Here is a 14,597-nt window from a genome sequence, read left to right as displayed (position 1 = left end):
ATATTTTTTCTATTCATTTATTTTTGTATACCATGCCAAGTTGATGGTTAAAACTTGATGGTCAAAGTCTGGAGTTATAACCAAAGTTTAAAAAAATGAAGTACCGAAGTGCAACTAGTTTTTGCCATAACAGAAGAAGTCCGGAGTTGTAATAAGTTATTAAAAATAAAAAAGAGGTGCAATGCTCGTTAATTAGATTCAAGCCTTTCGGAATAGTGTAAACTGCACTGCACATAGCTCCGTGCAGTCTACCACATTCCTCAAGGCTTGAAGCTAAGCAACGTGAGCATTGAGCCTCTTCTTCATCGTCTCTGCACTCAGGGCTTATAAACCGCTCCTAGTCCCTCTCTCTTCGCGAGGTCGGACTAAAAAACAACTTACTAAGAAACTGTAGTACTGGTTCATGCCATGAACCGGTACTAAAGGTGCTCGTGGGGCCCCAGCCTTACCTGACACAACCTCATTAGTACCAGTTCGTGGCACGAACCGGTGCTAAAGGTTCACCACAAACCGGTACTAAAGAGCTCCTCCCGCCTAGCAGTTGGAACCAGTACTAAAGAGCTCCTCCCGTCTAGCAGTTGAATGGTGCATACTGAATGTACAAAAAGTCTGGAGTTGTAATAAGTTTAAAAAATGAAATGCCTTTGTAACAAATGAGTTTAATTTCGTCAGAAACCCGAATACTTCGAAAGAGATTGTCCAGCTTGTAAACGAAGTGCATCCAGTTTTTGCCGTAACCCTCTCTACTTTTTTGAACATGATATGTGGGTGAAATGATGATACCATGCCAAGTTTCAACTTTTTCAGAGTTCATTTGTAGTCTAATATTTGGGTGCATACTGAACGCAAAAAATATAAGAGCATTTAGATCATGATCTTATATTTCTTTACAGTCTGAATTGTTAATATGATCTTATACATCAAAAATACTTTGATCATCAATGATCTTTGTGTGTACAATCTGAATTGTCAATATGAGTCCTCAACGATTTATAAACCGATGAAGACTCATATTGCGGCCACAAATTCTACACGCAGAGTTCAATGAAGACCAAGTGCTTGTGATAGTTTGAGAAATAACATATTTAAGGTGGTAAAAGGCTTGTTAGGGGAGCGAGGTGGGACTAAAAACAGCTTGCCATAACCTCATTAGTACCGGTTCGTGGTACGAACCGGCACTAAATGGTGATGGTGGGGCCATAGCCTGACCGCAGGCTGACACAGCCTCTTTAGTACCGGTTCGTGGCATGAACCGGTACTAAAGGTTCGCCATGAACCGGTACTATTGATCGCCGCCACGAACCGGCACTAATGTACACATTAGTGCCGGCTCAAATGCAAACCGGCAATATTGTGCTTCACATTTGACCATTTTTCTACTAGTGGTGTGAAGTTGAGTAAGACTCAAAGCCCGACCACGGCAGAAGATAGAAAGAGAATGAAAGTCATTTTCTATGCCTCAGCCATAGGTTCTATAAAGTATGCCAGGCTATGAACCAGATATATTGTATACCCTACACTGAGTTAAGCAAGGGAGTACAATAGTGATCTAGGAGTAGATCAATGGACAGCGGTCAACATTATCCTTACTGAAATAAGGATGTGTTTCTTGATTACGGAGGTGACAAAAGGTTCGTCGTAAAGGGTTACGTCGATGCAAGTTTTAACATTGATCCATATGACTCTAAGTCTCAATCTGGATACATATTAAAAGTGGGAGCAATTAGCTAGAGTAGCTCCATGCAGAGCATTGTTGACATAGAAATTTGTAAAATACATGCGGATCTGAATGTGGCAGACCCGTTGACTAAACTTCTCTCACAAGAAAAACATGATCACACTGTAGTACTCTTCGGGTGTTAATCACATAGCGACGTGAACTAGATTATTGACTCTAGTAAACCCTTTGGGTGTTGGTCACATGACGATGTGAACTATTGGTGTTAAATCACATGGTGATGTAAACTAGATTATTGACTCTAGTGCAAGTGGGAGACTGAAGGAAATATGCCGTAGAGGCAATAATAAAGTTATTATTTATTTCCTTATTTCATGATAAATGTTTATTATTCATGCTAGAATTGTATTAACTGGAAACATAATACATGTGTGAATACATAGACAAACAGAGTGTCACTAGTATGCCTCTACTTGACTAGCTCGTTGATCAAAGATGGTTATGCTTCCTAACCATAGACATGAGTTGTTATTTGATTAACGGGATCACATCATTAGGAGAATGATGTGATTGACTTGACCCATTCCGTTAGCTTAGCACTTGATCGTTTAGTATGTTGCTATTGCTTTCTTCATGACTTATACATGTTTCTATGACTATGAGATTATGCAACTCCCGTTTACCGGAGGAACACTTTGTGTGCTACCAAACGTCACAACGTAACTGGGTGATTATAAAGGTGCTCTACAGGTGTCTCCGAAGGTACTTGTTGGGTTGGAGTATTTCGAGATTAGAATTTGTCACTCCGATTGTCGGAGAGGTATCTCTGGGCCCACTCAGTAATGCACATCAGTATAAGCCTTGCAAGCATTGCAACTAATGAGTTAGTTGCGGGATGATGTATTACAGAACGAGTAAAGAGACTTGCCGGTAACGAGATTGAACTAGGTATTGAGATACCGACGATGATGTACCGAAGGAGTTCGGAGTCCCGGATGAGATTGGGGACATGACGAGGAGTCTCCAAAATGGTCGAGACGTAAAGATCGATATATTGGACGACTATATTCAGACATCGGAAAGGTTCCGAGTGATTCGGGTATTTTCGGGAGTACCGGGGAGTTACGGGAATTCGTATTGGGCCTTAATGGGCCATACGGGAAAGGAGAGAAAGGCCTCAAAGGGTGGCCGCACCCCTCCCCATGGGCTGGTCCGAATTGGACTAGGGAGGGGGGGGCTTCCTTCCTTCTCCTTTTCCCTTCCCTTTCCTTCCCTCCTACTCCTACTACTTGGAAGGGCTCCTAGTTCTACTAGGAAAGAGGGAATCCTACTCCCGGTGGGAGTAGGACTTCCCTAGGGCGTGCCATAGAGAGGGCCGGCCCTCCCCCTCCTCCACCTCCACTCCTTTATATACGTGGGCAGGGGGCACCCCATAGACACAACAATTGATCAAGTTGATCTTTTAGCCGTGTGCGGTGCCCCCCTCCACCATAGTCCATCTCGATAATACTGTAGCGGTGCTTAGGCGAAGCCCTGCGTCGGTAGAACATCAACATCGTCACCACGCCGTCGTGCTGACGAAACTCTCCCTCAACACTCGGCTGGATCGGAGTTCGAGGGACGTCATCGGGCTGAACGTGTGCTGAACTCGGAGGTGCCATGCGTTCGGTACTTGATCGGTCGGATCGTGAAGACGTACGACTACATCAACCGCGTTGTGCTAACGCTTCCGCTATCGGTCTACGAGGGTACGTGGACAACACTCTCTCCTCTTGTTGCTATGCATCACCATGATCTTGCGTGTGCGTAGCAAATTTTTGAAATTACTACGTTCCCCAACAACCTCGCCCATAATCAGACTGGCCCCACAAGTGGCTTGTCTACGTCATCATGGGCTGGCCCTTTTCAATGTTATGGAGGTGGAGCTCGCCCAAGGAATTCATCCGCTACAACAGCATGTCCATCCCATGTCGGAATTCAAGAACGTCAATGAATCGACTCGCGCTCTCCGGGGAGAGTTTCACTATCGTCAGACACTTGCAAAAATGCTAGCATCGATGTTTAAAAGGCAAAGAGGCTGATTTCATCACGGAGCCTTTGCACGATGGCTTTTCCTCTCACAATCCCATCTAGGCAGTATGTTTTAACAACTAACCCTTTTCGTTGTCGAGTAGCGTATATAACAGCCTCATTAGCCTTTTAATGTGTGTGAGTAGGGTTAGAAACAGTGGACTACTACATTGGACTTCCCGGCTCCTCAACCGGAGATCTGAGACCGTGATTGTGACCTCAGACTTCATCAATCGTGATGGCGTCTTTTACCTCATGACTGGTTGGATGCACACAGGAAGATAATATTATGTGGATGCGCGCGGTCCAGCTAAGTTTTATAGAGAACATAACGGATACAAGTTTTGATAGGCATAATTGAACAAATGGTCTAATTTGGTACAAAATAACTTTGACATGACAAGAACTAGAAACATAGGAGTGAAAATGAAATCAAATGTTAGAAAACTCATTGAAGTTAGAAGAACGAAATCTAGCAAGGAATTGTTTTTTGAGGAAGCAATCGGACAGTCCTAGAAATTCAGATTTGGTCCTACAAGGATTGAATTGGCTAACTGAAGGATAGATATTTCACATACAACATCATGTATTGTAGGACAATACAAAGTAGGCAAAATGGGTGTGGGGAATATTCATGGGAAAAATGATGGAATGAAGCTGCGAAGGAACAGAACAGCATGAACCGATGAGTTTAAATTAGGCGAGGAAAATAAATGGAACAAAAGGAAAACGATGGAGAGGATGCAAGATTGAAAGGAAGAGCGCACGTGATGTGAAAGACAAGGGTATGGAGAAGTTGGAGTGGGAGAAGAGGAACAAAGAAGAAGAACGTGAACATTGAAGAAAACGGTTAGAACATAACGAGGAGATGGAGCGTAAGGACAATACAGGAACATGGACATAGAAGTACACCTGGACGGTGTATTTGTAGAAGATAAACATACATGTTGCCTCGCATTGAGAGCCTTCCAAATTTGCATTCATTTTTTCAGCAAATTCCCGCTGCAACAACTTTTCCCATCATGACGCAAATTAACGCGTGCCTCTTCGAATTTTCGCAGCATCAAAGTTGCTTTAAGGAATACGATGGTTGTGATATAGGTCATGGATAGCAACAACGCATATACATCTCGCATGTTGGTTTTCATTTTTTGCTGTTTTATCATTTGCAGTCAAACTGAAAACTGGAGCTGGGTCGTAGAACTTCCATCTTAATCCAAGCCATTTCTCCAACACGCTAGATAGACACTTGCTCCACAAGTGGATGCCGTGCAGTAGAATAGTTTCTCCATTGAAAGATATGTGTTATTCTAATTATAAATAGAAGCATTAACAAGTAGAGTAGCCGAAAAAGGAGTCAGACAAAAGGTCGCCGTTTAAGAGGCTAGACAGACAAATAAAAGAGATACAGAGAGATAGAGAGATAGAGATAGATAGGTAGACACGGCGAGTTGCATCGTCATCACGTACGCCCCGCAAGCAGTTTCGCGGGAGATCAGGCCAAAAAGCTCCTCCCACTGCCACTGGTCGAGCAAGACAAATGAGTGAAGTGAAACGGAAGCGCCGCTCCGGGGCCGCGCGCCGTCCAGCTCTAGCGCGAGCGTTACCGCTCCGCCGCGACCCCCTAGCACGACATGTGTCCTACCGGGCGGCGTCCCGTGTCCGCGCTTCCGAAGATACCCCTCCCTCCGAGAGCAAAAGGGCGGATTATTTCAGTTGCAAGAGAGGAACAGCGCGGAACAGCGCAGCACCCAACATCAATGACTTCCACCATCGTCGTAAGTCGTTTCTCTCTCGCTTCGTGCCGTGTATCATGTAGGAGTTGCTGGCTCACCGGCCGGGCCTTAATTGTGCTTGGTTCCTGTCCCTCCCTCCGGCAGGTTCTTCTCTGACGAGCGCCGGAGCACCAAGCGACGAACCAGTCCGTGTGGAAGCCACGCTGTGACCAAGTGACCACTTCGTGGCTTTGGCCGCGGCGATGGAGGCCTACTCGAGGGACCTGCTGCCTGGCACCGGCGGTGGAGACGATGGCGAGCACAGGGTGCAGCGGTTGGATTCGCGGACCGAGGAGCCCGCGGCACAAGGTGCGTCTGTCTTCGTGTTCCCATGCATAATGCTATCTCTACTTCTGTATTTTTTATTTTATTTTGCATGGATCTCTAGTTGTGTATTTGTCTTTTGGTAAATATAAATGTACATGAGAACAACACGGGGCTCGTACGTCGCGTGTGCATACATCTCACTGGGGGTACATAAATTGTGCCAGTTAGGTCAGGTGTATGTATAACGGACATGCTTGTTTTCATTTACTGGTATAGCTAGTGGATATGAATTGTTTAATTTTTCTCTTTTAGATGAATTGTTAATTGTTTGTAGTAAGACTGGTTTGAGATATTTGAGGAGTTAAATACATTAAGAGTGCCTCAACTAGTTTGCCGCGGTCACTTTGGTAAATTTGTAAAATACACCAAACCGGTGCCATGACTTGTCCAAACGTATAAATATGGTGCCTCCATCCATATCCGAGCGTATGCTCTATCCATGTGGCGTGCCAGTGTGGCAGTGGCCCACATGTTAGAGGCTGGGAGTTGGTGAGGCGCGGGCTGACCCGTGTGTGATTTTGTTTTTTTGCACATAACCTCCTGAATTTTAATGAGATAATGCTGCCCGGTTGGGGCCACCATGAGTGAACACTATAAATGACAAGGTGGGGCCCACCGCCATGCGCCAACCAACTAGCAAGATGCCGCTTGATACCTTAATGAGACAATTTACTTTTTAAATGATTTACTAGTATGGAAGAAGATTTAAGGAATATGCTAGTGCATTTGGAAACAAAGGTTCAACATGTTTTTGGAAAAGTTTCATGTGTATTATAAAATTCTAAATGTGTTTTTGAAAGATGTTTGTCATGCATTTAAAAATTGACAACGTGTATTAAAAGTAGTGCGTAAAATTAACTTTGCATTTCTACAAACATCTTTAACATATTTTAACATATTGCTTGAATTTACTCTTATTGCACAATATTTTAATACAAGGCGGTCAATTTTTTTGTAATTATGTACTTTAATAAAATACAATGAAGATACATACCAACTGTCCGTGCTTGTGATCCTGAATGAAGATACACAAAGTTTACACAATTATTTTTAATATACGTTCAATTGTTTTACATCCACACATTTTTTAGAAAAAAAAATCATGTTTATCTCTTCAAACTACATAGTCAGGGCATACGGGACTAGTTGAGGCAGTCCCATTGTATGTATTTGACTCGTGTGTGAGCATGGGGGGGGGGGGGGGGGGGGGGGGCTACTGTGGGGGTCATGGGAGCAGAAACATTTTCCAGAGCTTCTTTTACTAGTGCATTCATATGTATATTGAGTATTTTATTAACTATTTGTAACGTGTTTTGTCAAAAAAAAATGCCACCCTTTGTAGTGTTGCCCTCATGTTGGTCACTTCTAGATCCGCCACTGTGTGTGAGCATAGGTGCAATGCACATTAGGTAAGTGGAGTTGGGGGTTGCAATTTGCCATTTGCACCAGGCCGCCCGGGACGGTGAATAAAGTAGTACTCTGTATGGAGTAAGGCTCTCTTGTTCTGTAGTATAGCCAGACCGCTGGATTTTAGGTGTATTTGGCAAGCTAGCTAAGAGCCTAATATGATCTCTCGTAATTGGTGTTTCCCACCTGGGAATTGTCTTACGGCTTGGTTCGCTTGCTTATTTGGCAACTTATACATCATAATAAAGTTGTCCTGTTTACAACTGTTTGCATGCCAGTGTCTACTAGGACATTGTCATGCTTTGTGTATCATTTCAGAAAGATGGGAAAGTAAAGATAAAATCAAGGTGTGAGAGCCAGCTGCTTGGGCAAACAGCCACTAGCCTCAGCCTCACAAGAAATAATTAGCGTGTTAGTTTTTATTAGCAAAGAGGCCAAATCCATGTATTCAAGTGAACCAAGCCATATAGGACCATCCTTAAAGAACCAGAAAATTACACACATGTCCTTCAAGAAAATTGATGCCATGAGCAAAACTCAATATTGCTTCTAAACCTTCGAAGCAACACTAGACCTGTGGAAATTATTGATGTACTGGCAGTGAACTTCTTGGTTGGTGCCAGAAGATGTCGAGGAAAACAGATTGTCTCTCTAGAGAAGATGACGAAGATGGATCGGTTCGGGGAGACCTCACCTCACTAGCTCATGACGAAACCGAACCTGGTCGGAGTTCGTCGGTTGAAGAAGGAGCTAGAGGACCAAGACATGAAGCGCTTCGATGGTTGGCTGGTAGAAGAAGGAGCCAGAGGACCAAGACATGAAGCATGCCATCTATTCCACTCGATGGCGCCTTCGAAGACCACCTGCAAAACACGCCGGGAGAGCGACGACCAAAACCGGCGTCAAGATAGTCTCCAACGAGGTGGACCAGAAGCCGGGGAAATTTTATTCTTATCATGCATGACGCTGCCACCACCATCATTGTCCTCATCAAGGAAACAAACCCTAAATACAACTCGGTAGCATGTATGTGTGATGTAAGAATGATTTTTAGTCGAATGTGATATCGGATTTTGGTGCCTTTCGGCATAGAAATTTGGGCACAATGGATACCACTGTCGGACTACATAAATGATGTTGAACACCTACCAAGGTCTATGTCATTGATGAACCATTTGGGCAGCTGCCATGATGCTCTCCATGTTGGTGTACCCATGCTACACATGTGTGTTTGCTAACCAAGTTTAACATTTGATCCGACTTGCTATCCAATTTTGGTTCCCAATTCAGCATGTTATTTTTTGACACGTCAAAATAACACCCCAGTCACTCGAATCTGACATGGATTTGGGTGTCGAACACAACAATTAAAATTGGACATCTATCGAGGTACACAAGATCCATGAACCAACTGGACCCTTTTTGACAGACTGGGCCCAATTCCTTCCATTTGTTTGTGTCTTGTGAATTGTGATGCACATGACACTTACATCAACATTTATTTGAATGTGGCACATAACTCCGGTGCTTTATTTACATGATGTCATTGGACATGGCAAATAGCACTCAACTTACATGAATATCAGATGTCATATTCGACAAGAAAAGTTGGATACTTGCCTAGGTCTGTCGATAATGAACGAAGCCGAAGTTGGTGCCCATCCTAGTCCTAATGCTCACTATTCTAGTATACCTTGTCATGCCATTGTGGTTCCTTACCTAGTGTGACACTTTACTCATTTGTAGAGTAGCATCAGTGGTCGTCATTTCGTTGTATCTCGTGAATCACATGACGCCCATGGATGTGGTGTATGATTTTGCCTACTTACTTGGCATGATATTGTCAAACATGAGATATAGCACTCAAATTCAAAACAGATCCAGGCAGTCATATTCGTAAACAAAAGCTTGAAACCGGTCGAGGTCTATCACCAAGGAACAATTCCAAAGATGTCGAACATCCTAGTGTGGATGTTTGTCGTTCTGCTAGTTCTGGCATACCTTGCAATGTTGATGTGCTTGATAACTAATGTAGCATTTTACTCGCCTGGCCAAGTAGCATGAATGCTTTCAAATTATCTGTATCTTGCAAAGCACATGATACTTGGTCATGCATTTCTCCGGAGGTGATACATGGTTCCGGTGCCATATTCGGTGGTTAGACATGGCAAATAACACTCAAATCCAATTGAAATTATGGCGTTTATATAAGGAATACAAAAGATCAAAACCATTGAGGTCTATCACCGAGGAACAAGTCAAAATTCATTATCCATGCTAGTGCGGATGGTTGCCGTTTCAACATACCTTGCAACTCCAATGTGCTTGTTTAACTAGTGTGATGTTTTACTTATTTGGCGAAGTATCATGAATGCTTGCCATATCTATGTATCTTGTGAAGAACATGATGCATGGGCAAACAATTCTACGGAGGTGGTACACGGTTCCAGTGCCTTATTTTCCTTGAAATTGTCGAACATGGCAAATAAAGTCAAAACAAATTCAGGCGGTCCTATTTGGTAACCGAAGTAACCCATAAAGGTCTATCATTGAGGAACAAGTCGGGACACCATCGTCCATTCTAGTACAGATGCTCGCCATTCTAGAAAACCTTGCTATGTTGATGTGCTTGTTTACCTTGTACGACATTTAATCTATTGACAAACTAGCATGAAACACATGCCATTTCTTCATATCTTGTGAAGCACGTGATAGTCGGTCAAACATTTCTCTAGAGGTAGTACATGATTTCAGTGCCTTATTTGACAAGAAATTGTTAGACATGGAAATTGCACTCAGATATGACAAAGATTCGGGTTGCCGCATTTGGCAACCAAACTTGGAAACCTGTCAAGGTCTATTGTGGAGGTACAAGTCGAACATTGTAAACAATCCTAGCCTCGATGCTCGGCATTCTGGTGTACCTTGTATCACATATGTGCTTGTTTACCTAGTATAACGTTTTGCTAGTTTTGCAAAGTAGCATCAATGCGTTTTCATTTCGTTTTTTCTCATGAAGCACATGATACCCATTCAAACATTTATCTGGATGTGGTACATGTCTTTAGCAACTTATTCGACATGATATTTTTAGACACGATGAATAACATCCAAATCCAACACGAAGCACATGATACCTAGTCAAACATTTATCCAAACATAGTACATGATTTCGTTACCTTATACAACATGATTGTTGGACTCTGCAAGTAACACTAAACTCAAATCTGACACGAATTTCAGCTATCATATTCGGGAAACCCATAGAGGTATGTCACTTAGAAACAAGTCGATTGTCATTGACCATCCTAGTCCCGATGGTCGCCATTTCGGTGTATCTTAGTGATACCGATGAGTTGTTTACCTACTCAACTTTTACTCTGATATGATACTGGATTCAACAATCAAAGTTAGACAACCGTAGAGGTCTAAATCACCGCGGAACAAGTTTGACATTGTTGGGCAGGCTAGCTCTGGTGGTCACTATTTTAGTAGACCTTACGATGCCCATATGCTCGCTTACTAGTCCAACACTTACTAAGACATGGTAGAGGATCTCAGTGCCTTATCTAGCATTTGTTGGATACGTTAAAATAATCTAATCTAACACGGGTTCAGAATGTCATACTCAACAAACAAATTTGGACACCACAGAGGTCTATCGTCGAGGAACAAGCTAAATGGCGTCTGCCTCATGGCCACGACGCTCAACATTACATTGTACACATATGTGCTCAACATGGACTTGGACACAGTATTTTGTTTTCATGTCGAATATGGTATGTGTATTTAAACAAAAAACAACACTAAAATCAAACATGGATTTGGGGGCTGGTTTACTTGGAAACCAAAGTTTGGCAAGGATGTCTGATCAACGCCGGAGATGTTTGTTGTATGGTAGTACCATAATTGTTTGGCGCACCAAGGACGCCATATCAAGAATGTTTTATGTTGTGATGCCTATGTGCTGGTTTAGCTAGTCTAATAGTAGTTTCTTGGAAGCGGCAAATAGCATTCGAATCCACATAGATTTGGAGTGTGGACATTGATGTCGGAGCAACAATAGAAATGCCAAGTACACCAATATTGTGATTGTTTGTGTAGCAAGGAAGCCATTTCCAGCGTGGATTTCGACAACTCCTTTACCACCACCACCACGTGTCGTCGACCAACGACCAAATCACACACGATTAGTTGCCAAAGTGCAAGTGAGCAAAGCAACCCAGCACCTTCTCCGCGACCAGATACCCCCAAAACATGCTTCCATATGGTGCATATTTTCCATGTGCAACTCACAAGGATGGTATTTTGATCCAACAATACCACGTTCCTACTTTCATGCTTAGCTCCTTGTGTCACTCCTTGATAAATTATGCTAGTTTAATCATGTAGCTAGTTATCTGGATATCTTTAAGGTACTTGGATTTATCATTAGAACTACGTACCAAGCCAAGCAACATACACCCAACAAATTAAGTTGTGGCTTAGATTCGTCCTGGCCTTTGGACCAAAATCATGAAGTTACAGTATTTGTACTATTGAATGTGCCCTAGAACAGGAACTATAGAGACATCGATAATTCAAATTGCTAACTAATCCTTGTTGTAAAGCAACTACTGATATAGTTGGACTGTTCTATAGATGCCTTTGTTCAGAGGCGGTTGGTTCTTATTCTATCATATTTGCTTCTATTGATCCATATTGTATTGTTGGTGTTTGATCTTACAGGAACTCCTAGCGCTCAAGGGCGGAGCCTGTCATCAGCTGTTGTGTCCTCGTCTCAGGGTACAAATGGTGTGCACCAGGCCGAGGGTGCTAACAACACCGTCATGGAAACCGCTTCTTCTCCAGCACCAGCGGTAAGAGCGGCAACCCTTGGTTCTGGGGGAGGGCAGCAAGATGATTCAGGGATGTCGAAGGTGCGGGAGATTCCATTGGTGTCTACCAGCGGGCTCCCTAATGGCAGGAGGATTGTAGGCTTGCTGTACGAGTACAGTAAAGTTGATGAGGTGACGATTTTGTGTATGTGCCATGGTAGCTTCCTGACTCCGGCGGAGTTTGTGGAGCATGCTAGAGGCGGTCAGGTCGCCAACCCGTTGAGGAGCATCTTCGTCATGCCCCCGCCTTGGCTTTGACTAGCATCGCCCAAGTGTTCCGCGTGTGGCCTCAACGTTAAGCTTAGCTTGGAACTAGAAATCTCATTGTGAGATTGTATCTGTGTTTCAGACTTTACATTACAATACTTATTATCCAGAACTGTAGACATGGTGGGAGATTTGGTCATGCAGACAATTAAATAACAACATAATACCAAATGAACATTACTTGTTGTTCTGGTCATTGCTTGTTTCCTGTACAGTTTTCCTGTACTGTTTTATCTTCCAGTCAGCAACTTATCATGTAAGTAATCCTGCATGACACACAAACACAAATTTGTATACCGGGCGGTATCCGCGTTTCTCGCCGCCCACGAGAAAGAAGTATGTCGAGCAAAAAACCTGAATTTTTGAATTAAAATGGACATAGCATCTCGCATATATAAATATCCATAATTTTGGCATGGTGGTAACCATCTATTGCTCGCCTTGAGAGGTACCTAGTTTGTGTCCCATTCACTGCACCTTTTTTTACTTTCCATAATATGTAACTCGTGACCACATATCACATAGCAGGCGCTAGACGTACCACTGAGCTAGTAGCACTTTTCTGTAAATTGTTGTTCAAGTCTTATCTATATCAAGTTTAAAAAAATTGAATTCCAAATTCAATTATAAATTTAGTCTGAAATCTATTCGGTATTTCTCGGTAACCGTGGTAACGGAGAATCTCCCTCCCCCCTCCCACGAGAATTTTTTTTATTCAGAATCCAAAACCTAACTTAGAAGGCACATGTTAGCCTCTTAATGTCAAGGGAAAAACCAACGCAAGCTCAAGAAGTAGCATGCGTCGTATGTGGTTGTTGAATAATTTGAACATTGCTCTTAATTGGCAATGAATGGGTAAGAGAGTGTGGTGATACTCGTACCTTAGGTTATGAGCTAGGATGAGTAAGAAATTGTCATACTTTCAAGGTGCATCTTGCTTGTTAATTTTTTTATCATTTATGTGACATGTCTCATGACATTATGGTAGTCAATAAAAATATAGAGTGGAGAGGACCCGTGTAGTTTGAATTTCTAGTCTAGATTTTGGTGATTCCATTGTCTTCTGTTCCATTACAAACTGTTGAATTTGAGTACCCTGCAACACCTAGACATCCCAACCTGTTCAGCTGAATTATACAATGCTAACCTGTTTAGCTGAATCATACAATGCTAACTTGTGCTTACCTAAAAACAGATAATCATAGTATCGGGTGTCACTCAAGATTTACCCAAATCTACGGTATTAATGTCAATGATGTGAATCCAAAATTTATTGAGGTAGGCAAGCTTAAGTGGAAGTAGCTCCAGAATGGAGATGTCGCCCTCACAAAATGTCCATCGAAAGATGGCGTGGAGTGAGGGTTATAGGGAGCTTCTTGACCTTCAGTACAAATATTGTAGCAGGTTAGGCGGTCTTGAAATTGCGGAGAAGATTCAAACGAAGTGCGAGAATCTGGAAAGCGCTTAGGTTTGTCTGTGAAGGTTCACCCTGGATGTGATCAGGCCAATCCCTATTCCATGAGTGAGTTCTCGTATTTACCGAATACTTTCTTCACCCTCTTATTTCCTATGTATTTTTATTTTTATTCAAAATATCCATTTGAAATATATGTATAATATGTCTTTGTGAAGATAACGAAGGTTGTTTCTGTTTAGCACTTTTATTAAAAAAGGAGATTACTAATCTTATCACAACATGTACACAAGTTACTTAATCAGACATGGGAAGGTTCTACAATTCTAGATCATAGGAATCACATGGTATATTATGTAGCACTACAAAAAAAAGACACATCTGTGACATTTTGGGCCGAACCAAAAAAAATCTGTCATGCTTATGACACTTCTATGACGATAATTGTGACGAAACCCGGTATCATTATAGATGTGGTGGGGTCCTACGTCTATGACAAAAAATCATGACAGAAAATGGGCTTTTCGTCCTGGGCGGGCCTGAGACGCAGCTGCATGACATTCTTTGGGTCGTCCATGACGGGAAAAACCGTGGTAGAAGCGAGGGCGAGGAAAATATTGGGGTGTTCCCGGTTACGGTGGGTAGTCAGGGCCGAGCGATGCGCATTTCTCTCGTACACGCATGCGCGTGGGTGCGAGGCGTTGGGCTCTAACTGAACCCGAGCGAGGCGTTGGGCTCTAACTGAACCCGAGCGATTGCACTGCAGGCTACGCGTTACTAAA

General features: G+C 42.8%; 1 protein-coding gene across 1 annotated transcript; it reads left to right on the top strand.

Moving 5' to 3' along the window:
• The first annotated feature begins 5,226 nt into the window (after window positions 1–5,226).
• On the top strand, window positions 5,227–12,576 carry LOC125546324 (ninja-family protein 1-like). Its single transcript, XM_048710565.2, has 3 exons — window positions 5,227–5,526; window positions 5,629–5,832; window positions 11,986–12,576. Exons 2-3 carry the CDS (start codon window positions 5,727–5,729, stop codon window positions 12,390–12,392), a joined length of 513 nt encoding a protein of 170 aa, XP_048566522.1. The 5' UTR covers window positions 5,227–5,526; window positions 5,629–5,726; the 3' UTR covers window positions 12,393–12,576.
• The last annotated feature ends 2,021 nt before the right edge of the window (window positions 12,577–14,597 follow it).

The sequence above is a fragment of the Triticum urartu genome, chromosome 3A, assembly GCF_056163025.1.
Source record: "Triticum urartu cultivar PI428250 chromosome 3A, HENAU_Tu73, whole genome shotgun sequence".
In the NCBI taxonomy this organism is placed as follows: Eukaryota; Viridiplantae; Streptophyta; class Magnoliopsida; order Poales; family Poaceae; genus Triticum; species Triticum urartu.
The sequence above is the reverse complement of the archived record's forward strand: the minus strand, read 5'-3'. Positions and strand labels throughout refer to the sequence as shown.

Coding starts and splice junctions, on each gene's coding strand:
- LOC125546324 (XM_048710565.2), top strand. CDS start 5,727: ATGGAGGCCTACTCGAGGGACCTGCTGCCTGGCACCGGCGGTGGAGAC. Junction 5,833..11,985: donor CGAGGAGCCCGCGGCACAAG/GTGCGTCTGTCT, acceptor TTGATCTTACAG/GAACTCCTAGCGCTCAAGGG.